Source organism: Rana temporaria, chromosome 1 (genome assembly GCF_905171775.1).
Source record: "Rana temporaria chromosome 1, aRanTem1.1, whole genome shotgun sequence".
Lineage (NCBI taxonomy): Eukaryota > Metazoa > Chordata > Amphibia > Anura > Ranidae > Rana > Rana temporaria.
In genome coordinates this window covers 212779021-212806083 of record NC_053489.1, presented here as the reverse complement: position 1 = coordinate 212806083, position 27063 = coordinate 212779021, and the positions used below count along the sequence as shown (strand labels likewise).

The 27063-nt window shown below is 44.4% G+C and overlaps 1 protein-coding gene across 1 annotated transcript; it reads left to right on the top strand.

Annotated features, from left to right (window-relative positions):
* The first annotated feature begins 3189 nt into the window (after positions 1-3189).
* Positions 3190-26805, top strand: CRKL (CRK like proto-oncogene, adaptor protein). The gene is made up of 3 exons (XM_040349264.1): positions 3190-3759; positions 12877-13336; positions 25175-26805. Exons 1-3 carry the CDS (start codon positions 3449-3451, stop codon positions 25307-25309), a joined length of 906 nt encoding a protein of 301 aa, XP_040205198.1. The 5' UTR covers positions 3190-3448; the 3' UTR covers positions 25310-26805.
* The last annotated feature ends 258 nt before the right edge of the window (positions 26806-27063 follow it).

The window sequence follows — 27063 nt, the reverse complement described above, 5'->3', positions numbered from 1 at the left end:
TACAAACATGGTGAAATCAAGAGAATGGTCCAGGAAGACAAGAGAAGAGGTGATTACTCTTCACAGGAAGGGCAATGGCTATAAGAAGATTGCAAAGATGTTAAACATACCAAGAGACACCATAGGAAGCATCATTCGCAAATTCAAGGCAAAGGGCACTGTTGAAACGCTACCTGGTCGTGGCAGAAAGAAGATGCTGACTTCGCCTGCTGTGCGCTACCTGAAGCGTAGAGTGGAGAAAAGTCCCCGTGTGACTGCTGAGGAACTGAGAAAAGATTTGTCAGATGTGGGTACTGAAGTTTCTGCTCAGACAATACGGCGCACACTGCGTAATGAAGGCCTCCATGCTAGAACTCCTAGGCGCACCCCCTTGCTGTCTCCAAAGAATAAGAAGAGTCGACTGCAGTATGACAAAAATCATGTAGACAAACCACAGAAGTTTTGGGATTGTGTTCTGTGGACTGATGAAACAAAATTAGAAGTGTTTGGGCCCATGGATCAACGCTATGTTTGGAGGAGGAAGAACAAGGCCTATGATGAAAAGAACACCTTGCCTACTGTGAAGCATGGCGGGGGGTCAATCATGCTTTGGGGCTGTTTTGCTTCTGCAGGTACAGGGAATCTTCAGCGTCTGCAACGTACCATGAATTCTCTTCAGTACCAGGAGATATTGGATAACAATGTGATGCAGTCCGTCACAAACCTGAGGCTTGGGAGACGTTGGACCTTTCAACAGGACAATGATCCCAAGCATACCTCCAAGTCCACTAGAGCATGGTTGCAGATTAAAGGCTGGAACATTTTGGAATGGCCATCGCAGTCACCAGACTTAAATCCGATTGAGAACCTCTGGTGGGACTTAAAGAAAGCAGTTGCAGTGCGCAAGCCTAAGAATGTGACTGAACTGGAGGCTTTTGCCCATGACGAATGGGCGAAGATACCCGTAGATCGCTGCAAGACACTTGTGTCAAGCTATGCTTCAAGTTTAAAGCTGTTATAACTGTAAAAGCATGTTGTACTAAGTACTAAGATTGAATGTCACTTGGGGGTTGAATAAAACTGATAATGATGTGAGCACAGAAAAGACATTTGTGGCTATTGCATTATAAATGTTATGTTATATTTGTCTGACCTACACGTGCCTCTTTGATTTAATTGTAAGCAGGTTGACTGAATGATCAAAATTAATGTCAAACTGGGCAAAATAATCAATTTCAGTGGGGGTTGAATAATTTTGAATACAACTGTACATACCGCTCCAAAGATGCTGCTGGCAGGACTTTTTTTAGCGTCCTGCCAGCGCACCGCTCCAGTGTGAAAGCCTTTGGCTCTTTCAGGGCGCTTTGCAGGTGCTATTTTTAGGGTTATAGCACCTGCAAAGCACCTCAGTGTGAAAGGGGTCTAAATGTTCGTATCCAGTTATATTATGTACATTAGGGAAAGAATACAGGCCTTTTTTAAAGCAATGTACTGAACTGGTCAGAACCAGCTTGAGGGAGTATATTCCACATTTTCTCAGCTCTTACTGTGAAGAAGCCTTACTCTATTTGGAGAATAAATCTCTTTTTCTCCAGATGTAAAGAGTGCCCCCTTGTCCTCTGTGATGAACTTAAAGCGGAGGTTCCCCCAAATAACATTTATATAAGACCAAATTCTTTATTCTCCAAATAGAGTCTGCACTTTTTTTTTTTTTTTAGGCTGTACATACCTTATAATCTATATTTGCAATCCGGCTTCTGGGTACTTCTCCCGCGGGAGAGCCGCAATGTAATCTGGCCGTTCGCCCAGATGATTGATGTCTATCAGAAAATGTTCCCCCCGGCGGATAAGGCCCTGCCCCCCGTATTGCGTAGGCGTGTCACAGAGTTTCCGAAAGGAGCCGAACAGGTAAAGCTGCGAGTCGGCTCTATACGGCGCCTGCGCATTCAGCTCTACACGGCTCCTAGAGCCGACTCGCCCCTTTACATGTTCGGGTCCTTTCGAAAACTCAGTTACGCGGCTTGCAATATGCGGGGCGGGGCCTTATCCGCCGGGGGGGACATTTTCTGATAGACATCAATCATCAGCCCAGATTACATTGCGGCTCAGCTTGGAAACGCCTACTTCTGCGGGAGAAGTACCCGGAAGCCGGATTGCAAATTAAGATTATAAGGTATGTACAGCCTAAAAAAAAAAAAAAGTGCCGACTGTACATGCTGGTAGTATAAAGAATTTGGTCTTATATAAATGTTATTTGGGTGAACCTCCACTTTAAAGTCAATAACTCAACACCAAGTTCATTGTATGGACCATGGGAAGAAGGAACAATCCTTGACTGCCGCACTCCGTTGAAGCAAATTTTATTTGAAAATTTCAGAGGATAAAATACCAAAAGATAATCCAAAAACAGTCAATAGCAAATAGTGGACATACAGGGACAAAATGGCTGACGCGTTTCACATCATAGTTTGATGCTTACTCATAGCTTTCGAATCGTGAATCGATTTTTTTTTTTTTTAATCGCAGATTTTTTTGTGGGGGGGGGGGGAATAAGTATTTATCGTGTTTTTTTTAAATCTATCTATACACCAATGTTTTGCCTTTCATTTGTATTTTACACTGAATGGGTTGTTTTATAAGGTGATTATTTACCATCACTTTAACAAATGAAGGCTACTCTCCCTGAAGGCCAGCAGATGTTTCAATAAAGTTTATTTGAAGTCCTGTCACACAAAAGCTGTCCCTGTTTTAGGACCGGGCATTTCTATGTACCCCTGTGCTGGGTGCTTTACTACTTAAAGGAGGCGACTCGCACCCCATTAGCTCGGCTTCTCTCCGTCACTTTATATAGGGCTCCAATTATAAAAGCCGACGCTGGGTGTATTTTAATAAAGTGATGTAATTGGTCTGCGTTACGTCAAAAGCAGCCAGAGCCGAGCGCTCAGACCACCCTGCGGGGCAGCCTAGCCAATCCCCAGCACAGGATTCAGAATATTCACTGACGTGAACAGAAAGTCGGAGCCCATTGGTCGGCATTTTGGCGAACCGTTCGTACGGCCATATGAAAAGTCGCGCTGCCATTCGCTCGATGAAAAGTGACGTGAGTGGCATCCAATGAAATGTCAAGGAAACGCCCCGCTCCTTATCAGGAGGCGAACAGGGACGTGATCGCCATGCCTAGGCGTACTATTGGCTGCCGCGGCTTTGTGACGTGTATCCGGTCCGCTGTATGTGAAAGCCCGCAGTCCCTCCGCCATCTTTACTGTCGCCCCAGTCTCGTAGAGCAGAGAATAGGGAGGGGACCCGAGATTGGTCACGCACAGACCGCGCGGGCCTGACAGGACCTGGCGCTACCGCTGTGACCATGACACCCAGAGCTGCCCGGGGAACAGCCTGCCAGTGACCAGCATCTGCCCGCACCCCCCCCCCCTCCTCTTCACCACCGTTATCTCCCATCGACCGCTCAGTCATGTCGTCCGCTCGCTTCGAATCTTCGGACCGCTCGAGCTGGTACTTCGGACCTGTTTCCCGGCACGAGGCTCAGTCCCGGCTGCAGGGCCAGCGGCACGGAGTCTTCCTGGTCCGAGACTCGTCCACCTGTCCCGGGGATCACGTGCTGTCCGTCTCCGAGAACTCCCGGGTCTCCCACTACATCATCAATTCCCTGCCCGGCCGCCGCTTCAAGATCGGGGACCAGGAGTTCGACAACCTTCCCGCCCTGCTCGACTTCTACAAGATCCATTACCTGGACACCACCACCCTCATCGAGCCGGCCCTCAGGTGAGAGGGAGACACATGGAGGGGAAGTGTCAGCAGTGTGCCCAGAACAGGGGGGTGTCCGCTATATGCACAGCACAGGGGTCCAGCACAGCTGGAGGGGTGTCAGCAGTGTGCCCAGCACCGGGGGAGGAGTGTCCGTTATATACCCAGCACAGGAGTTCATCACAGCTGGTGGAGTTCCAGCAGTGTGCCCAGCACCAGGGGAGAAGTGTCCACTATATACCCAGCACAGCTGGAGGGGGGTGTCAGCAGTGAGCACAGCTGGGTGGGGGGGGGGGGGGGGTTGGCAGTATGTCCAGCACTGGGGGAGAAGTGTCCATTATATACCCAGCACAGGTATCGGCACAGCTGGGGGAGTCTCAGCAGTGTGCCCAGCACCGGTGGAGAAGTGTCCATTACATACCCAGCACATGAGTTCACAGCTGGTGGAGTTCCAGCAGTGTGCCCAGCACCAGGGGAGAAGTGTCCACTATATATCCAGCACAGCTGGAGGGGTGTCAGCAGTGAGCACAGCTGGGGGGGAGTGTCAGCAGTATGTCCAGCACCGGGGGAGAAGTGTCTATTATATATCCAGCACAGCTGGAGGAGTGTCAGCAGTGTGCACAGCTGGGGGATTGTCAGCAGCAGCGTGCCCAGCACAGGGGCCTGTCACAGCTGGGGGATTGTCAGCAGCAGCGTGCCCAGCACAGGGGCCTGTCACAGCTGGGGGAGTGTCAGCAGCGGGCCCAGCATAGGGCCCCGTCACAGCTGGGGGAGTGTCAGCAGCAGCGTGCCCAGCACAGGGGCCCCGTCACAGCTGGGGGGAGTGTCAGCAGCAGCGTGCCCAGCACAGGGGCCCCGTCACAGCTGGGGGAGTGTCGGCAGCAGCGTGCCCCGTCACAGCTGGGGGAGTGTCGGCAGCAGCGTGCCCCGTCACAGCTGGGGGAGTGTCGGCAGCAGCGTGCCCCGTCACAGCTGGGGGAGTGTCGGCAGCAGCGTGCCCCGTCACAGCTGGGGGAGTGTCGGCAGCAGCGTGCCCCGTCACAGCTGGGGGAGTGTCGGCAGCAGCGTGCCCCGTCACAGCTGGGGGAGTGTCGGCAGCAGCGTGCCCCGTCACAGCTGGGGGAGTGTCGGCAGCAGCGTGCCCCGTCACAGCTGGGGGAGTGTCGGCTGCAGCGGGCCCAGCACAGGGGCCCGTCACAGCTGGGGGAGTGTCAGCTGCAGCGGGCCCAGCACAGGGGCCCGTCACAGCTGGGGGAGTGTCAGCAGTGGGCCCAGAGCAGACTCCTTCACCTCTGCACTGTAGGCAGAGCCCCTTATGGGTGTCCATAGTATGCAGAGTCCAGGGGCTCATAGCTGCCCCCTCTAAGGAGTCCCTGAGATGTCGGGATCATGCTCCGTCCAGGGGCCCACAGCAACCACCTTTTCCAACTGCATTGTAATTGATCTCTGAGTCGGTGGTATGCAGAGTCCAGAAGCCCATAGCCCCCCCCCCCCTCCCCAATCACAGCTAGACTGTGATGAGTCCCTGATGGGTGACGGCAGTGTGAATCTGGAAGCTATGAGCTGCTCTCATCCCATTCTACAGCTGGACTGGTATCGGAGCCCTTCGGTGTGAGTATAGGGGTCCAGAGCAGTAACCTCAGCTGGATTGTGAGTCTCTTATAGGTGTCAGCACTATGCTAAATCTCGGTGCATAGCTGCCACATTCACAGCTGCACTGTGATCCGTCTCCCCGATGAGTGCCACTGCCAGCAGTATGCGCGGAGTCCAGGGGCCCATAGTTGTCCTCATAATTGGGCTGTGATCAGAGTCCCTGAGAGATGTCGGCTACCTGCTGAAACCAGGGGCCCCTAGAAGCCAAGTTCACAGCTGCACTGTGATCAATCTACCTGAAGGATATCAGCAATTGATGAGTACAGGTGCCCATAGTTGCCCCACACACACTTCTCAGCTGGACTGTGAACGAGTCCCTAATGGGTGCCAGTACTATGCGGAGTACTAGACTTTGATAAGTGATACTAAAGTTTTCTTCTTTTTTTTTTTTTTTCTTGTGATACATGCCTGCTCTGTGAAATGGTTTTGCACAGGTCAGCCTGGATCCTCCTCTTCTTGGGTCCCTCTTAGGTGTACCTGGCCCCTCCCTCCTGTCAAGTGCATACCCCCCTCCCCAGCAGCAAGCAACTTGCTATGAGGGCAATGTGTGTACATTCAGACAGTCGCAGTTCAGCCCGCCCCTCTCCCTCCCTCCTGCTTGGCTTAATGACTTTGAAGCAGCGGGAGCCAATAGCGCCGCAGCTGTGTCTCGGGCAATCAGGAGAGGCACTCATGCACATCACCGGACAGAAATGGGCTCGGGCAAGTATTAGGGAAGCTTAGGAGGGCTGCTGCACACAGGTTTTATCTCTGCATGCATTAGGGGAAAAAACCTGCCTATACAACCACCTTAAAGGCGACATCAGTGGCAGTCTAGGTGAGACCGCCCTGGACTGACTGGATTGGACGCTGGTCCTAAATGGATATTCGTATGGGCAAAAAGGAAGGGATGTTTTCTGGTGGATAGTTCCCAGTGATGGATGGTGGCGATGGGCTCTCTTGAGGACTTGGCTGTTGCCTATTCTGTGTAGCCCTAAGGTTGTTTCAACATGTAGACTTAGATTATTATTCACAATTTATATAGCGCCAACAGTTTTACAGTGCTTTACAATGTATTGGGGGCACAACACAGTTGTAGTACAATACAGAAGGTACAGGAGGGCCCTGCTCCTAGAGCTTACATTCTAAAGGGATGGGGTGGTGGTACAAAAGGTAATGGCTGCAGAGAATGGTTTGATGGGGGTGATGGGATGGAGCGCCCAGTGTACAGAGCCTTGTGGCTTCTAAAATCTGGTTCATGGATCTTTATTATGACTATTTTTTGTATTAATAAAGATCTATGAAGCTGAATTTAGAAGTCACATTTCTCTGGGAGCTCCTTCATTTTTATCTAAAGCTTTGATGGTTACATAGTTAGGTTGAAAAAAGACACAAGTCCATCCAGTTCAACTATAATAAAAAATATCATACAATCCAATATACCAAATTCTATACCCACAGTTGATCCAGAGGAAGGCAAAAGCCCCAGCAGAGCATGATCCAATTTGCTACAGCAGGGAAAAAATTATTTCCTGCTCCCCCGAGAGGCAATCGAATTTACCCTGGATCAACTTTACCTATAAATGTTAGTACCCAGTTATATTATGTACATTTAGGAAAGTATCCAGGCCTTTCTTAAAGGGGTTGTAAAGGTATGTTTTTTCACCTTCATGCATCAAGGTGAAAAAACATCCGACTGTACCGGCCCCCCCGAACCCCCGTTTTACTTACCTGACCCCTCGAAAGTCCTGCGAGCGTCCATGTGACCCTCTTCGGTTCCCAGCCTGGCCGTTGATTGGCTAGGCTGGACGAATTGATAGCAGCGCAGCCATTGGCTGGCGCTGCTGTTAATCACAGCGGATGGGGCGGGGCCAAGTGATGGTCGTCGGCTATGCCCTCCGCTGTATCACATATGTGAGTAGCGCCTACATATGTAAACGGTATTCAAACCACACATGTGAGGTATCGTTGGAGCGAGAGCAATAATTCTAGCCCTAGACCTCCTCTAACTCAAAACATGCAACCTGTAGAATTTTTTTAAACGTCGCCTATGGAGATTTTTAAAGGTTAAGTTTGTCGCCATTCCACGAGCGAATGCAATTTTGACGCGTGACATGTTGGGTATCTATTTACTCGGCGTAATATCTTTCACAATATAAAAGAAAAAAATGGGCTAACTTTACTGTTTTGTTTTTTTATTAAAAAAAGTGTCTTTTTTCCCCAAAAAAGTGCACTTGTGAGACCGCTGTGCAAATACGGTGTGACAAAGTATTGCAATGACCGCCATTTTATTCTCTAGTGTGTGTGTGTGTGTGTATGTATGTATGTATGTACGTACGTAAATTCTATGTTTGGGGGTTCTAATTAGAGGGAAGGAGATGGCAGTGAAAAAACACATTAGAACTGTTTTACTTGTAATGCCATTGTGAATTGTGGCATTGTGAAATATCAAAATGGTGAAAAAAAGAGTAAGAAAAGGAAACTGAGCCAATCAGAAAAAAAAACACAGAAAGAAGGGACAGATGAGCTCACTGTTATGCTTTCTAAATTAATTTTCTCAGTTTGGGTCATTTCCAGTATAACCTGGGCTCAGGTGAACCAGGTTGTATTATGCTGGCTGTTTCAGTCTGACTTGCCATAACCCGCTGTTCACGCTCTGTGTGTGATAACGTGACCACACTCTACAGCCAGCTCCTTTACTCAGTGTCTCCCCTGTGGCAGTGGTGTAGATAACCCTGCCCCCTCAGAGGAATTCCCCAATCCCCAGCACCCGCCGCCTATCTGTGCTCTCAGCTGAAATCGTCCCCGACCCTGCACAGCTGACGGCGGCGGCTCCAGCTCCATGACTGTATGCTCTCATCCATCCTGACCGGCAGCTCGCCTCGCTCCAGTCCCCTAGGAAGCTAAAGCCGCGGCCTCAATTAGCGGCCATCGCGGCACTACGAGATCGCGTGGGGGGGCGCGTGGCCGACGCGCACAGGATACCCTAGCTCTGCTGCGCCAGGCGCCAGGTTGATAATTCTAGGTGACCTGGCGCCCGTAATTTGTCGAACCCTGGAATAAACTTAACACCAAGTTCACTATATGAACCCCTTATATATTTGTACATGTGGATCATAACCCCCCTTATTCTCCTCTTCTTAAGAGGGAATAAATTCAGTTCCTCATTTTTCCTCATAGCGGAGCTCCTCCATGCCTCTTAGCAGTTTGGTTGCCCTTCTCTGCACCTTCTCCAGTTCCCTGATATCCTTTTTGAGAACTGGTGCCCAAAACTGAACTGCATATTCCAGATGAGGTCTTACTAATGATTTGTACTGTCTAGCTTGGAGTCTCTATCAGAATCCCTATTGGGTTTCAGCAATATGCGAAGTACAGGGACCCATAGTGGCTGCCCTCACAGCTGGACTGGGATCAGATTCCCTGAGGTTTTTATCAGTGTGAAAGGTACAGGGGCCCATAGCAGCCAATAACCTGTCATTTATAAGGTAACTTTTGTATTATGAACTTTGCACATAACTGGCATACTTGGCCCTGCTTGTTAGTATGGAGAGTAGCACTAATGTTATGATACTATAGGAACAAATGGTGCCAGTGTTTTCTCTGACTTTTGTAATGTGGACCTTGCATGAAAATGCAAGATCTGCTTATGTTGTAGTCTGACACCTGCTAAATAAAAAATAAAAAATCTAGCAGAATAAGAAATAGAAATTGGGAGAAAAATGTAAAATAAATTAAATCTACACCCTACACTGGATCCCAGCACCCCCCAGGTGAGGCCCAGCCTTCTCATAGGACCCTGGGAAAGCTGAGGGTTCCATGATGAGAGCGGAGATGTAAGTATTTAACTTTATCTTCCATGTTTTATTTCTATATGGCTTTCAATAATCGGGTATTTTAATCAAGGGATGCAGCATAAGTGGATCGTACATTTTCACACAGGGTCCACTTTCATTGGCTCTTTTCTAAAGATGGCTCATTCCATATACGATTCTTTGCTTCATTTGAAGGGTGAAATTTATTGGATTGACTTTGTTGCAAAATAATATTTTTTGTGGAAAGATTTGAACTCAGGTTGTCTGTCAATATACGATTGATATGACAAGTAATGTCTCATATAACTACTGATAGTTGTCATTCCTGGACACTCCGGTGGCCTGCCTGTGTGACGCGTCACTTCCATCAGCTTGATGGGTCTTGTTTGTGTCAATTCCTTGCTTTGTTTAGAATCACAAAACAAGTTGCTGATGCAGAGTTAGCTGGTTTCAGATTGCTGGCCAGTCGCTGTGCTATTTTATTTAGTGCTGATTTCTCACTACTCTGGATGTTACTAGTTAGTGCATCAGCTTAAACAAATCAATAGTGTCTGGAATATTTAATGGGCTATGACAAGTCTCTGCTCCAGAGGCAGTGTTTGTTTTGTTTTTTCCATTTCGGATCCTAGCTTGTATATTGCAGCACCTTTTTTGTTAGTATTGATTTCTTGCTAGAAGTTCTGCACTTGACAGCACTATCATTTCTCGTGTTTGTAAACTTGTGTAGAATGTTTGTTTATTAAAACCATAATGATTTTATAGCAATATTCACATAAGTGTCTTCTACAGATCTTATTGGTGCCTCTTTTTCCTTGGCAACATGATCTGTTCTGCTGAATGCAGTCCTTTACTGATCTGTTCTCTGCTTTCTTTGGTGGCCACTGCATTGCATCATATTTGGCAGCTCGGCAAGGTGTAAAGGGACTTTAGTCACAAATGGAATCTATGGGGACAGTTGGCCTTTGTTGGAAACTGTTATGTTTTAGGGATTGTTAATCTGATAATCTAATTACTTGGTGCTTTACATACATTGTAATTTGCTAAGCTTATTCACTAAATGCGATTTAGTTTGATTCGTAATGCTGTACAGACACTTGTCTGAGATTAAATTATTATGCGGCATGAAACTTGCATAACACTGATCCCTTCATCTTGCTAAGAGATCACCTGAATGTATACCTCCTTGCTGTGTAAACATGGTCATATGTGCAAGGATCATTTTTGTTTCTGAATGATTATATATTTTAATTATCCACCAGTTCTCTTTCATGTGCACTATTCAACCTTGTTGGGCACTATCCCTGTTGCTTAGTGCAAAGCAAAAAAAAAAGTTCCCTAAAGTTTCAACTTGAATGACCTTAAAGTGGAAGTAAACCCTACTATTGTTTTCAGCCAAGGAAGCTGCCATCTTGGCCTCTGTTTAATCTGCAACTGCCATAATGCTGCACATCTGATCCATTATGACACCGGTCATTGGCTGGTGTCACAGTTTGGTTGAGAGCACAACCAATGTGACAGCTAGCATTTCCGGCATGCCGGGAATGTTAACTGTTTTTTGAAACTATAAAATAGAAGGGTTTACTTCCACTTTAAATAACATTTCCTAGATGCATGCCTTCTTGCCCCATACATGGTGAGATAGTTGCACAAAATGTTCTTATTGTTTAGCTGCCTCATTCTTTGGTCAGCTTTACCTTGGATAAAATTCTTAAGCTGGCCATATATTTTACAACTTTTTCTTTTTTAACCACTTCAATACCAGGCTTTTATACCACCTCCATACCGGGCCTATTCTGGCACTTCTCTCCTACATGTTAAAATCATCATTCTTTTGCTAGAAAATTACGCAGAACCCCCAAACATTATATATGTTTTTTTAGCAGACACCCTAGGGAATAAAACGACGGTCATTGCAACGTTTTATATTGCACGGTATTTGCGCAATAATTTTTCAAACACCCTTTTTTTGGAAATAAAATTGTTTCATGAATTAAAAAAATAACAAAACAGTAAAGTTAGCCCAATTTTTTTGTATTATGTGAAAGATTGTTACACCGAGTAAATGGATACCCAACATGTCACGCTTTAATTATGCGCACACTCATGGAATGGCGCCAAACTTTGGTACTTAAAAATCTCCATAGGCAACGCTTTAATTTATTTTTACAGGTTACCAGTTTAGATTTACAGAGGAGATCTAGTGCTAGATTTGTTGCTGGCACTCTAACGCACGCGGCGATACCTCACATATGGGTTTTAAACGGCGTTTACATGTCGGCAGGACTTGCGTGTGCGTTCACATCTGCACGCGAGCTACCGGGGACAGGGGCGGTTTAATTTAATTTTTTAATCTTTTATTTATTTTTTTACTTATTTTTATTTATTTTTACACTTTTTTTTTTCAATTTTTTCAATTTTTTTTTTTTTTCACTTTTATTCCTATTACAAGGAATGTAAACATCCCTTGTAATAGGAATGTGTGTGACAGGTCCTCTTTATGGAGAGATGCGGGGTCAACAAGACCCCATATCTCTCCTCCAGGCTGGAAACCATGAGATCGGTGATAAAAAATTCACCGATCTCATGAATAGATGCTTACAGCCGCAATTGCGGCTTTGTTTACTTACAGGGACACCGGACGATTTGTTCTCCGGGCCCCCAAAGGCACGGGAGAGCCCGGAGAAGCACCGGATGGCGGCGGGAGGGGGGGGATGTCCCCTCCCGCCGCCTGCAAGAACGATCAAGCGGCGGAACCGCCGCTATGATCGTTCTTATGTCGTGCAGAATCGCCGGCTGAACAAGAGGATATCTGGATGATGCCTCTGGCTGCAGGCATCATTCAGATATTCACCCGTAAAGCTGAGGACGTCATTTGACGTCCACCCAGGATGGGAGATCCCATCTGTGGACGTCAAATGACAATGGGCCGGTATTGAAGTGGTTAAATTTCCGTTTAATCTACATCAACTATGTAGTGCAAGGGCCTGCCCAATTGCATACAAATTGAAAGTGTTTAGGCTTGACTTCGTTATACAGGATTTATGTAGCGCTAAGAGTTTACGCAGCGCTTAACAACAATATAAAGGGGCACGGTACAATTACAATGCCATTCAGTACAAAAGAAATGGGAGGGCCTGCTCATAGGGCTTACAATCTAAAGGGGAGGGGGAAGTGTCACGAAAGGTAATGGCTGCAGTGGATTATCTGATGGTGGGAACTCCAAGTACAGGTTTCCCCTTTTTTATTTAGGTGGGGGTAGGCTTCACTGAATACATTTTTTTTTTTTTTAATGGATCAGCTAAAGGCGGACAGGGTAGGCGCTGACTGGACATACTGGGGTAGGGGGGTTTCTGAGAATGGGAGAAGATGACAAGGGAGCAAGCTGTATTGGGAGGAGCGGAGAGGACAATTTGGGCAATATTATATGGTTTTGGTAACTCTAAAGGAAAATTTGCATAATGTATTTGTTTTGGCACATGCTTGGTTTTCAAAACGTATTTTTATTTCTCATTTAAACTTTTTGTTGGTGCTTGCCCTAGGGCTGTTTACACGTTTGCTCCTAGGACACCATATTGCTTGATGTTGGTATATATACTGTCTACTTCTTGGTTTCTATTGCTTAATTATTGTATATAAGTATTGCTGCATTTAAACCATTTTACTTAATCATTTTTCTCTTTTCTGTCTGAAGGTACCCAAGCCCACCTGTCAGTGCAGGATTAGCACCCAATGTTGTAGCATCCGAGGACAACTTAGAATATGTACGAACTCTGTATGACTTCCCTGGGAACGATGCGGAGGACCTTCCTTTTAAAAAGGGAGAAATTTTAATAATTGTAGAAAAACCAGAGGAACAATGGTGGAGTGCTCGGAACAAAGACGGTCGTGCTGGTATGATCCCTGTACCCTACGTCGACAAGATATCCCGTGTAGCAGTTCATGGTAAAATGGGGAACAGGAATTCAAACAGTTACGGTATTCCAGAACCTGCACATGCCTATGCTCAGCCGCAGACTCCCAGCCCGCTGCCTACCTCTGGGAACCCTCCTCCTATCACTCCATTGCCATCTACCCAGAATGGACCTGTCTATGCTAAAGCTATTCAGAAAAGAGTGCCATGTGCTTATGATAAAACTGCTCTTGCGTTAGAGGTAAGTTGTTGTGCATTGAGTAAGCTTATAGTTCCTATGAAAGCTATGAAGAATGTGTTGATGCAGCCATCTTACTTGCCTGGTCAATGTGTTGCATCCTTTGCAAGAAGTCTTATTTCTTCAGTCCGTTTTGTAGATCGGTGCACTTTTTATGTCAGGAAAGCTGTTGACTATCAGTTGTCTTTCATCAGTGCTGTAGACTGCTGTTGCCTTTTTTTTCCCCAGTACATGTCCCTGTTCCAGGGCAAGCTTGTCATTGTGGCGACTACAGAGATGTGTACTCTACCCTGGGACAAGCACCACGTTGGGAACTGAAACAGTAGCTGTCTCCAGTGCTGGTAAGGAACCTTGGATGCGATTGCATCATCCTGGCAGGTTCCTTTGAAATGTTTGGTTGCTGCAACAGAGAATCTGGAGTCTACCAGGCCTTGTAAGGGTACATTAGATTGTAATGAGCGCTTCAGTCTGACTTTTTAAAGCGGCGTTAAACTCAAAGGCTGTTTATTATATTCCAGCCTGCTAATTCTTAAGCCTCATACACACACTTAGATTTTCGGTCGACCGACCGGTTTTTGTGGCATGCTAGTTTAATGTCAAAATTTTGTACGACAGAATACAATGTCACAAATTATGTAATGTGTTGAATAGTTTTGTATGCATTCTTTTGTTTCTGAGCATTGGTAGTCTTTCAAAAATCGAATGTTGAGTTCACATCCGTCAATTTTTAGTCTGCACATACAGCTTTTGTCTAATGAAAAAGTAAAACCGGCTGTTGCAAGCACCGTACTAATGATCCAAACATTTTCAGATCGCTTGTTGTACGAATTTTCCCATCTGCTTATCGTGTGTGTGTACGGGCCTTTAGGTGTGGCTGCAGTTGTTTAATTTTTTTGCCTTTCTTCTATTTTCATCTGATGATCCAGCTGGCAAGTAAGTCTTCAAAAGCACAAGCTCTCCAGCAGAACGTATCAGTTTGCAGGCATGAGACAAACCTTTTAACATCGGCATGGGTTCTTGCAACGATCGGCTTTTATTCATGCAAGACCTGTATTCCAAAAGGAAAAAACTGTTGCTGTAACTAATTATAAAGTGTGAGCTGGAACTTCACTTTGTTTAGTGTATCTAAATCTGCTTGTGCATCTAACACAACCCTCCCCCAGACTGACAATGCTGCTGTCCAAAGGTTCCCCTGAGCTCCTTCATTCAAAGTGGGGGGCACTCTAATACAGAAGGTATATTACTAGCTAGATCACCGGGGGGGGGGGGTTGAATACAACTACCACGTCTATTGATTGGTATTGGTGAGCTGCAATATATGACCTGTTTTGGGTTTGGTCTAACCCTTTTGCTGCCAGAGCATTTTTTTTTTTATATGTTTAAAAAATGTAAAATAACTTTAGAACTTTAGGCCTTAAACTTACACAAAACCCCCCAAGCATTAAACATTTTCTGAAGGCAGATACTCTAGTCTAGAGAATAAAATGGTGGTAGTTCTAAATTTTAAAGGCACGTTAATACCACAAAAATTTCAGTAAAAAAACACTTGTCTCCTAGGCTCCAATAAATGTTTTGCAATGCAGATCGCATTGCAAAACATTGCTTCCCGGCTAAGCTAGCTGGGGGCACGTAGAGACTGATCCAGAAATTACATCATAGACTATTCTTTCGGGGTCACAGCAAGAAAGAGGAGAGCGGATGTGTCAGCTCTTCTCTACCTGCCGGTACCCACCATCTCGATCCTGGGCCCGCAGATGGGCAAGGAAAACTTGGAGCGTGGCAGCACAGGGGGGCGCCAGTACGGGAGGGGGGGGGGGGGAGTTGAGCAATCGATTGCCTGAATGCTTTCACCTGACGGGCAGGAGTCTGCTGTTAGAATTACACACAATTTTGTTTTTTGCAGCCACCGGATTGTTAACAATCATTTTCTGCTCAGTGATTGCAGTATTCTAGTCTGCATCTCCCCAAGGTAATACTCCTCATGGTATCTGTCCTTTCATTAGACACCCCCAAACCCCCTCCCTTTACACTTTAATTTATGTAGGACACAGATTGTGATCTGGGGAAAAATGTTCTTAATTTTGTGTTTTATTTTGGAATTTAAACCTATTTTTTTTTTTTTAGATTAAACGTGCGCAAATTAGATTTCCAAGTTTAATGATGAAGTTGTTTTTCTGCTCTGTGTGTAGTACATAGGTTGTCAGGAAAGAGGTTTGCAGGCACTGTATTCTCATTTTATATAACTAATTTTAAGTAGGTCTGTACTGGCTCAATTTATAAAGTGTTAATTAGCAGAACATTATCAGAGTCTCTCTGGGTTGTTATTCTAATTAGGTTGTTTCTTGGCAAATTGACACACTTCAGAAGGTTAACAAGTAGGTCATTGTGTTCCTAGCTCTTGAAATCCCAGCAAGTTTGCTTGACAGGCCTGATATATTTTCAGTAACTGTTTGAGCTCTGGTTTTTGGAAACAAAATTCTTAACACATCTTATATAAGCAGGAGTACAAATACATATGAGCCATGTAGCCTTTCAATTAAAGGCACATTCATATGCTTATTGGTACAGCTTAGGCCTCATGTACACTGGGGCTGGTAAACGGACGTTTAGGAGCAGTTGGGCACTTTTCTTTTCCAACTGCTCCTGAACTCTCTTCTGTTATCTTATTAGTACGTGTACACAGGGTCGTCTATAGTCGTGTCTAGGTAGTTGAGTTTAGAGCCTCTAAACGCAGCAACTCGCGTTTTAGCCGCATTTCGTTTACAGGCGTTTTACATTTTTGGCTATTTTGGGGAATTTTTTATTTTTAAAAACGCTTCTAAACACAAATGTGGCATGTAAACATGGCAAAACAGACGTTTAAACGTGGGTTTTATCGCATGTTCAATAGAAACGTTTTTGATAAAAAGTACACCACACACATAATTGGACCAACAGGATTTTACAATTTACAAAAATGTATGCTCCAAAGATGCAAGTTAGCAGCAAATATTAGTAAAATCTGGTCTGGTGTGAGATCATAACATTTAGATTGTAAAAGATTTGTCTTGTTTGGTTTCATCAATGTATCCCAATATGTAGGTTAATGCTTCATGTAAACAGGGCATTTTTACAACCTCTCCTGAACAATTTAAATTGACAGATGACAGATAGTAACCCATGTTTTTTTTTTTTTTTTTTTTTTTTTTAATCTGTCAAGTTAAATTGTTCAGGAGAGGTTGTAAAAAATGCCCTGTTTACATGAAGCCTTAACCTACATATTGGGATACATTGATGAAACCAAACAAGACAAATCTTTTACAATCTAAATGTTATGATCTCACACCAGACCAGATTTTACTAATATTTGCTGCTAACTTGCATCTTTGGAGCATACATTTTTGTAAATTGTGAAATCCTGTTGTTCTAATTATTTGAGTGGAGGTTTGTTATAGGTCAATGTGTGTGGTGTAAATTGTTTTTTTTTTTTTTTTTTTCCTTCCTGATCCTTTGAGAGACATTCGGATTTTCCCTGGCTCAATCTTGTCTATAAATGTCAGTACAGTTATATTGTGTACATTTAGGAAATGTAACCAATTTACTGAGATTCACAGAACCACCTCTGCAGGGAGTCTATTCCACAGCTCTTACTGTGAAGAAAGCTTTCCATGTTTGGAGATAAAATCTCTATTCCTCCTAGATGTAAAGAGTGCCCCTTTGTGATGACCTTAAAGTGAATAAGGCAGCACCAAGTTCACTATATGGACCAATTATGTATTTCTACATGTTGATCATGTTTCCCTTAGGCCACTTTTACACTGGGGCGGGAGGTGCGTTGGCGGTATAGCGCCGCTATTTTTAGCGTCACTGTACCGTCTGAATTGCGGTGGTATTCAGCCGCTAGCGGTGCGGTTTTAACCCCCGATAGCGGCCTAAAAAGGGTTAATACCGCCCGCAATGTGCCTCTGTAGAGGCGAATTGACGGCAGTATAGCCACGGTTTCCCATTGCTTTCAAGGGGAAGGAGCGGTAAACGCACCTCTCCAAAGATGCTGCTAGCAGGACTTTCGGAGCAGTCCTGCTAGCGAAGGGGTCGACAAAATCCGGGTGCCGGGTCGCAATTGCGACAAATTGTGACCTGGCACCCGCGGCGGCCGGTAATTGAGGCCGCGGCCTTGTGAAGTCCCAAGCTCTTCCTTCTGTGAGCTGTGACCTTCTGTGAGCTGGTGCCATCTGGTGGTGGCCGTTGGCATTACAAGTTAAACAGCTGTTCTAATGTGTAATCTTTCACTATTTTCACTGCCATCTCCTTCCCTCTAAGTAGAACCCCCAAACATAATATATATATATATATATATATATATATATATATATATATATAATTTTTTTTTATTATTCTAACACCCTAGAGAATAAAATGGTGATCGTTGCAATACTTTGTCACGCTGTATTTGCGTAGCGGTCTTACAAGCACACTTTTTTGGGGAAAAAATACACTTTTTTTATTATTGAAAAAATAAAACGGTAAAGTTATCCCAAATTTTTTTTATTGTGAAAGATAATGTTACGCCGAGTAAATTGATACCCAACATGTCACGCTTCAAAATTGTGTCCGCTCGTGGAATGGCGACAAACTTTTACCCTTTAAAATCTCCATAGGCGACGTTTAAAAAAAATCTACAGGTTGCATGTTTTGATTTACAGAGGCGGTCTATAGCTAGAATTTTTGCTCTCGCTCTAACGATTGCGGCGATACCTCACGTGTGGTTTGAATACCGTTTACATATGCGGGCGCTACTCACGTATGTGTTCACTTCTGCGTGCAAGCTCGACGGGGCGCGTTTTCTGGCTCCTAACTTTTTTAGCTGGCTCCTAGATTCCAAGCAAATTTGTCAAACCCTGTGCTAGTGCACTGCTTCAGTGTGAAAGCCCTCTGGCTTTCACACTGGAGAAACAGCAGCCCTCCTTAAGAGGGAATAGATTCAGTTCTGAGCTCCTATGCCTCTTATCAGTTTGGTTGCTCTTCTCTGCACTTTCTCCAGTTCCCCAATTATCCTTTGTAATCCCCACCTAGTATGTATGATGCATGCATATTCTTAGCCCCCAAGTACAGAACTTTACATTTATCAACATTAAGCCCAGGTTCACACTGGTCACAGCTGAACTCGCACGATTTAACTCCCACTTGTCAGTCCCGATTTTGGCTGCGATGAGACATCTATGCAGATGTAAATTGCAAAAAGTATTACATAAACTACTTTGTGAAATCGGTGCAGCGCGGCAGATGCGGTGTTGCACAGTTTAGGACAGTGCCATTGCTGACAAGTGCCACCGATTTGACTTGTCAAAACAAACCAGTGTGAACCAGGGCTGACCTCATTTGCCACTTAGTTGACAAATTAGACAGTGCATTGAAGTCGGCTTGTAAATTGGAGACATCCTGTAAGGAAATTAATCCACTGCATAGCGTAGTGCAGGTTTTGACAAATTGGCTTGGAATCTAGGAGCCAGCTAAAAGTTAGAAACCAGAAAAAGGGGCCCTGTCCCGCCAAGCTTGCGCGCAGAAGCGAACACATACGTGAGTAGTGCCCGCATATGTAAACTGTACTCAAACCAAACATGTGAGGTATCGCCGCGATTGGTAGAGCAATAATTCTAGCGCTAGACCTCCTCTGTAATTCAAAACATGCAACCTCTAGAATTTTTGTTAAACGTCGCCTATGGAGATTTTAAAGGGTAAAAATTTGTCGCCATTCCACGAGCGGACGCAATTTTGAAGTGTGACATGTTGGGTATCGATTTACTCGGTGTAACATTATCTATCACAATATAAAAAAAAATTGGGCTAACTTTACTGTTTTATTTAAAAAAAGTGTAAGACCGCTGCACAAATACGGTGTGACAGAGTATTGCAACGACCGCCATTTTATTCTCTAGGGTGATAGAATAAAAAAAATATATGTTTTGGGGCTCTAATTTAGGGAAGGAGATGGCAGTGAAAACACATTAGAATTGCTGTTTTATTTGTCATGCCAACGGCCTCCACGAGATAGCGCCAGATCACAGAAGGAAGCTTAGGCCTGCAGAAGGCCGCAAAGCCGTGGGCCCACAGATACAGGATGGGGTATCCCAGTAATTGAGGCCGTGGCTTTGCGGCCTTCTGCAGGCCTAAGCTTCCCCGGGCTCCAGGTCGCTATTTCTTGTCGCAATTGCGACCGGGCGCCCAGATTTTGTCAAACCCTGGCTTGGTGTCATCTGCAAAGACAGAAATTGTACTTTTAATTCCAGACCCAATAAAATGTATACAGTTTTTTTAAAAAGTAAGGGTCGGAACTCTGAACCTTGGGGTACACCACGGATAACCTTGGTAAGAATCATTAACCACTACTCAAAAAAAAAAAAAAAACAGTTTTCTATCCATTTACAGATTGCTCTTTCCAATCCTGTAAACTTTACACATTAGACGTGTGTGGAGAACTGTGTCAAAGGCTTTTGCAAAATCCAAGTATACCACGTCCACTACCACCACCCGCCTCTGTCCAAGGTTTTACTTACCTCTTCATAAAAAGAAATTGGGTTTGTCTGACAACTTCTGTCTTTCATGAATCCATGCTGTCTGTTGCTTTAAAATATTTTTTTCCAGCAAGAACTCATCTGTGATCTTTTATTAAACTCTCCAGTATCTTTCCAACTATAGAAGTTAAACTAACAGGTCTATAGTTACTTGCTAAAGACTTTGACCCCTTTTAAATATGGGAACCACATTGGCCCTGTACCAATCCAGTGGTGCTATTCCTGTCATTGAGTCCCTAATTATTATAAATTATGGCTTTGAAATTACAGCGCAATTCTTTTAGGATCCGCAGGTGTATGCCATCTGGTCCAGGTGCTTTTTATCCTTCTGTCTAAATATGAGTTGTGGGCAAGATTTTTTAGGCGAGGCCGCGGCTTCTGCCTAGTCCACAGCCTTTTCCCAGGATCGCGGCGGACTAAGCCGGGGCCTTGCCTAAAAAAATCCTGCCCACAACTCGCCGTGATGCTGGGAAAAGGCAGCTTGCGGCCTTTTCCTGCTGTCAATCGCAGCCAGTGAGGCAGAGCCGAGCCATGGCTCTGTGTCTCAGACGCATAGAGTGGGGCTCAGGAGTGAACACTCACCAGTGCCCCCTTAGTAAGCAGCTTGCTCTGGTCGAGGAGCCAGAAATGCTGACAGGGGAACAAAGAGGACGATCGGGGCTGTTCTGTACAAAAGCATTGCATGGAATAGAGGTGTGTGTGTGTGTGTGTGTGTTTTGTATCGAAGCAGTACTTACCGTTTTAGAGAGAGATCTTCTCCGCCGCTTCCGGGTATGGGCTGCGGGACTGGGCATCCCTATTTGATTGACAGGCTTCCGACGGTCGCATACATCGCGTCACGATTTTCCGAAAGTAGCCGAACGTTGGTGCGCAGGCGCCGTATAGAGCCGCACCGACTTTCGGCTACTCGTGACGCGATGTATGCGACCGGAAGCCTGTCAATCAAATAAGAACACCCAGTCCCGAAGACCATACCCGGAAGCGACGGAGAAGATCGCTCTCTAAAACGGTAAGTACTGCTTCGATTTAACAAAAAAAAACACCCGATTCCCCTTGACAAAATGAGCATCAATCTAATGTTAAAATAAAAATTTGGGTGAACTCCCGCTTTAAGTGCCCTGAACTTTTAAAGCAGAGTTCCAACCACATATAGCAATAATAAAATAAAAAATCCATCTGTTACCATCATAGTATGCTTATGTTGCATTTGCTGGACTGGTCAATTGCACTGCTTTTGTTTCCCATTTTAGAAATAAAAAAACTAACCTTTATATTCCTCCTGCTTGGGCATTTCCCATCTTGCTTATGAGCAGGCTAAAAGATAAACTTCTGGGATACGGTGCTTCTGAATAACCAGCATGCACCGCCCGTTCTCACGCAGTAAGCACACAGCGCAGGTAACTTCTCAGGTTGCCATCACAACGGGCAGCTTCGTCGATGGCAACCTGGATAAGCAGAAGATATACACTTCAACACGCCATTGCTTGCGCCACTTCCGGTTTCCAAATAACATGATGAGAGCTCTCGGTGCTGCCCACTGACTCATGGGAAAGAATGACATGCATCTCCCAGGAACTCTAGTCAGTGCAGATGGATATGGCGTAAATCGCTGCGGGGAAGAAGAGGCAGAATACGAGGGACAGCATAGCAACAGTGCAAAAGGGATGAGTAAAAAAAAAAAAAAAATCCAAATGTTGCTGAAGCATTATGTTTATGTAAAGTAAATTTCATTGGTGAACGCTGCTTAATTGTTAAAACTTAGAATGCTTTCTTTTAAAAATAATCTTAAGAGCTGACCTGTCAAAACTGGTTATTAAGATATTGAAGGTAGACACTTTTTTTTTTTTTTTCAATGGCTTAAGTGGGGTACACACTGAGAGAATGAGACAAACTGTCCAATTTTCCACAGAGGTGCATAGCATGTCTCTGGCAATGGTATGACGTGTACAAAAATTCTCGAACCATGAAGGCAAACTTTCTTTCCTGTGTATGATTTCTATATTTGTTGCCACCTTCTTCCGGGTCTTTCCTTGCTTTTGAACATGCGTTTTTGTTTGTTCGTACGATTACTGTACACATTACATAACAATCCTGTATGATAAAAAAAAATCTCTAGCTTGCCCTTTTTTTTTTTTTTTTTTCTTGAAACTCCACTGGAGCAACTGCTACATGCATACTTGCAAAATATGAGCTGGACACACTCGGGCAGCCTTGAGGAATAGAAAGCAATGATGTCATGACTGGGTGGGCATGCATGATGGACTACGTGATAGGACATGTAGTGCTGAGGAGGCTAGGCAGACTTGCTCTCATTTAGAGTGCATGCTCCTTGACCAGAAATGCAGAAGCTGGAGGTTGTGAATTGATGTAAGTAGTAACGTTCTCTATTCACCTCCCCCTTTTTGTTCCGGCTTTGTGAATGCTCAAGGGCCCTTCCACTGTTATCTGGAAGAACAGCTTGGCATAAGTCAGTGGAGAGAAGTCCTGGATGTGTAAGATGAGGAAATGACACATGGTAAAAGCTTGCCATTGACTGAGGAAGAGTGTGTGTGTGTGTACACAGGTGGGACTGAGGTGTGCATGGAATTCTGAGTCACTTTTCCCTCCCCGAGGCTAGAGATTCCAGGAATAACAATTGGGCAGCAGATCACAGCAAGCCACCTGCAGGTTCACAATGGGCGGGGTGAAACATGTGGCTGACAATGACGAATGTTTCTAGTTACTCAGACTTGTTGGATCTTGCAAAGGCAAGCCTTCATCTATTAAATGGAACGCTGTTTGCATTTCTGAGTGTTATTGCAGCAATGTCCAGCCAATCTAGGGAAGTCCTAATGTTGAAATTGTCAAGTCTGTGTATAATTTTGTGTGTGTTGTAGTGCTTCATGTTACACTAGAAGCTGTGACACAGGTGGATTTACTAAAACTGGAGAGTGCAAAAATCTGGTGCTCCAGGCTTAAAATCCAGTTTTAAGCCCTCGTTCACATTAAAGCCATTTGGCAGGTAAAATTGCATCACAAGTTGCAGCCAGCAGTGACACCGTTCCAACTTTTCAGCGCCACACTGATTTGTAAATGTAGTTCCTGCACTACGTTTGTGTGTGTGTGTGTGTGTGTGTGTGTGTGTGTGTGTTAGATATATACACACACATTTGTGTCTTCAATAGACCTCTGTGCATGATGCTGCACTGATGTCTTAAGTCACACCAGAAGTTGCATGGACATGCAGCTTTGAAATTGTGCAGCTTCAGATAAAGTCGCACGATTTCAAAGCCGCGTTCAATGTAAATGAGGGTGTATTGTCCAAGCTTTAACAAGCTGAAGTTAGAAGTGGATTGGCTGCCATGCACAGCTGCACCAGATTTTGTGTTTGATACCCAACCTGAAGCATGGGTACTCAACCTGTGGCCCTCCTTTGGGAGTCATGCTTGTAACTGTCAGTGGCTTGCAATGCCTCCTTGTAGTTTTAAAGCAACAGCTGGCGGGCCACAGGTTGAGAACCCATGCGGGACACTAGGGAGATTGTGGGCTGGCTTTTCCTGGCCTGGTTAAAAATGTAGTGGCCCAGAATGTTTTTATTAAATTGGTTTCTTTTTCTTCCCCAATATTTTCTGTCTAGTTCAGTGCGTGTCCTATTTGGCTTCTATCAAGGTTACGTGTTTTAAAGTTCTGGTCTTCCAAAATGTAGTATATTTTGTAAAGTAATTTTTCTCCATCACTGATGTGCGCTGATGGAGATGGCACTTGATGAGGAGACGCCATTATGCTGCACTGTAGGGGCACAAACGGGCAGCACTGATGGTAAGGAGATGCCGCTGATTGGCTCTCCTTACCACACACCCTGTCAATGTGAGGCGATGAGAGCCGATTACCGGCACTTCCACATTTACATGTGACAGTTGTGATTGGACGCAGCTGGTAGATCCCATTTACCAGTGATCTGCTAGATTTTGACAGATGTTCAAACATAGGGTTAAAGATCTAAGCTGGGCTTCTTCTATTGTACGTTAAAGCGGTAAGAAAGTCCGCTTTTCCATTTACTGGTAAGCCTATAATTGGGCCTGCCTGTAGGTACAGTAAATATCTCATAAATGTGTACTATTTTAGAAAACATTTACTTTAGTAGCAGCCAGTGACGTCACTCGGCTTTCAATGGAAGGCATGTTGTCTATTGAGAGAGCTGTGCCGTGGCCTTGACTGTGTAGGAGTAACATTGTGGCTCAGCCATTCAAACAGCCAGAGCCTGCTAGATTCTGAAGAATATGCAGTGACGATGGAAGCCCTGTCAGCGGTGACAGCGTGCCACTGAAGTCAGTTTTTCAAGTAAGGCCCCTTTTACACGGGCGCCTCTGAAGTGGAATCCGCTTGCTCATCGGGGGATCTCTCTGCTGAGCAGGTTGATGACAGGTCCGTGTCCACTCCACAATGCAGAGTGCACACGGATACAGCGCAGTCTCATTTATGGGAGGGGTTTAGGACCACCATCTCCCTGTTTTTGGTGCACCTCTTAATTGTTTGGGATTTTAATACAAAATGCATTTTTTCTGATTTTTTTATTCACAGATCTTTGAAGAAGTAAGTAGCTGACTTCACAGGATTGCAGAGATTGCATTGCTATTAAATGCAAGGTTTGCACAAATAATCCTGGTCTTGTCTGTAACTTGCTTAGTTTGTCAGATTCGGTGTACATTTCTTTTGTGTCCATGTGTTTGCTATATTTTTCAATGTCCCCTATATAGGTAGATGTATATCTCTATCTATCCGTCTTACATTTTAAGTGGTTGGTAAACCCTTGCATGTACCCAGTGAAGTGACTGGCCTCAGGTGATACAGAGAAAATGTTCCTAGATAAGTTGTACCTGTTTATCTGCAGTCTTTTCTACATCTGTTCAAAGTCCCAGAATTAAGCTGGTCTTGGTTGTAAAAAATAAAATATGGTCTGGGAAACTGTAGTTTCTCTCTTCAGAGGAGAGATCTGAGAACCGGTTGCAGGGAAGGGACCCAGCTCACAGGAACAGAGCCAAGGCTGTCAATCTGCTTGGGGTCCCTTCCTTGTCACAATTTTTCTCTGTCGGGAAAATTTGTCAGAAGTGATTCATGCTGATAGAGGAATGAAGCAGCACACAGAAATGACATTTATTGCTCTGGATTGAGACAAGTACACACTAGAGAGGGATATGCTTTGTTCATATTTCATGTCAGAAGTTTAAGGAAAATAGAGATGCAGCTGCTTGTCTGACTTTGTTGTGCTTACCCCATATCTGACCAGTGCTGTTTTCTGTTTCCCTTGTAGGTGGGCGACGTGGTGAAAGTGACTCGGATGAATATAAATGGCCAATGGGAAGGAGAAGTGAATGGTCGAAAAGGGCTTTTCCCCTTTACACATGTGAAAATTATTGACCCTCAGAATCCGGATGATAATGAGTGACTTGTGTTTCTCCTCTGAGCTCTGCCTAAAGAACTGTCCTTCTTCCAGATCCTCTGAAGCTTTCTTGGCATATCCAGATCTTTCAGCCGCCTGGTTATTTGACACTTCTGAAAATAACACACTCCAAAGTTCACCTACTGACGCATGTAACATAGCTGTGTTTGTCTATAATGCAGAGCTACGGCTTCCCACGTGTTCAAGGGCCCGAACAAGCTTACTTAGAAATGCTGTGCTGCCAGCCGCTAATCCTGTGTCGCTGTGGAGAACAATGCCTGGTGGAATTCTGATCATTCTTTTATTTTTTAACAAATCCAAATCATGCCTAAAGGCTTGCAGGGACATTGGATCTTTGACTATACACATCGCTACAACCTAACAGAGTGCTGTGATAAGCTGCCCCGTGTTGTGCTCAAATCCTTCATTCTTATGGGGACACCTCAAGATTGTGTTCGTGGGTGAATTTGAGGCCTTTATTTATACAGTTAATTGTTCTAGACAGGAATTGAGAACATGTCCACTTCCTCTTCTGATGCGGAGTTCTGTCACTGTAGTGAAAGATGTCATCTGCTTGTCCTTCTAGTAAGGAATGGATATTTGATGCCGCAGTGTACTATCTGTATTTCTATTTCTCTCTCTTCCTCTTAGTGAGTGCCATTATGGAATCGTCCTGTCGGGTGTTTAGCAAATAGATCTCCTGGAAAAGCTTAGTGATATTTTTATTTTTTTTTCCTTGTAGAAAAAAGCAAAATATTCCAGACTTGAGTGCTGCTTCTGTATTGTTGCAGAATGCTAGTAATATGTCGGAACATCTTTCAAACCTCAAACTCAGTCCTAGTTTTATTTTCTTTGATTCAAACTTTGATGATCCTTTGGGATTTTTGTTTTTCCATCTGTCCTATTCTACCGCAGCTTCTAAGCACAAAGGGAGGAAGCGGATCCTCATACAATGAGTGTAGCTCCTTCTTACTTTTCCCCTTTTTTCCTGGAACAGTGCAAAAAGCATATACAATAGAAAAGCCCAACTGCTGTTTACGGCCTATGTACCTTCTATGCAGTGAGCTTTGGTATGCCCATGATCTTCAAATAGCTGTTCCCACTTCTCACATTCTGCCATTTTTTAAAATTTGCTTTCCCCTTTTGATTGATTTGCTGGATCTGGACCTTTCAGCCGCAAAGTACGTGAATTGCTGCCCTGAATTTTAATTTTACTGTCCACTTGGTTGTTTGAGTACAACAAAAGTTGAAAGGGAATTTGTCACTTGGGACGCCATCCCATTTTATTTTTGCAAAGGGAGGGAAAAGTGCATTTGTGCCATTTTTTTTGTTTTGCTTGTAAATTGTAATTTTATATTGTATTTACCTGGGGTCAGGGGAAATTATGTTTTGAAATTCAGTGTAATTAACATTTTTAACTGTTTCAGACCATTGATTTTTCTGCTCATAAGCCACACCTTTTGATTTCTGCTCAATGTTTTCTCTGTAATTTTATTTTTTTCCACAGGGGCAGCGCACATAGACAGTTTTCGTCTACAGAAGGGACTTGTCTCATTAGGTTACACAGAATACACAATATTTTAGGTGTATGCTTTTTAACCTGATTTTTATTTTATTTTTTGAAGGGGAAATCCATAGCTTTTTGAGTTTTATTTTATTTTTTTGTGCTGTAAAATTAACAGTATTAAATTACTTATATTCTTAGAATGCTGTGTGGTGGTTCGTGTTTTTTGCTGCTGTCCTCATTTCCACAAACGGAA

Coding starts and splice junctions, on each gene's coding strand:
- CRKL (XM_040349264.1), top strand. CDS start 3,449: ATGTCGTCCGCTCGCTTCGAATCTTCGGACCGCTCGAGCTGGTACTTC. Junction 3,760..12,876: donor CTCATCGAGCCGGCCCTCAG/GTGAGAGGGAGA, acceptor TTCTGTCTGAAG/GTACCCAAGCCCACCTGTCA. Junction 13,337..25,174: donor AAACTGCTCTTGCGTTAGAG/GTAAGTTGTTGT, acceptor TTTCCCTTGTAG/GTGGGCGACGTGGTGAAAGT.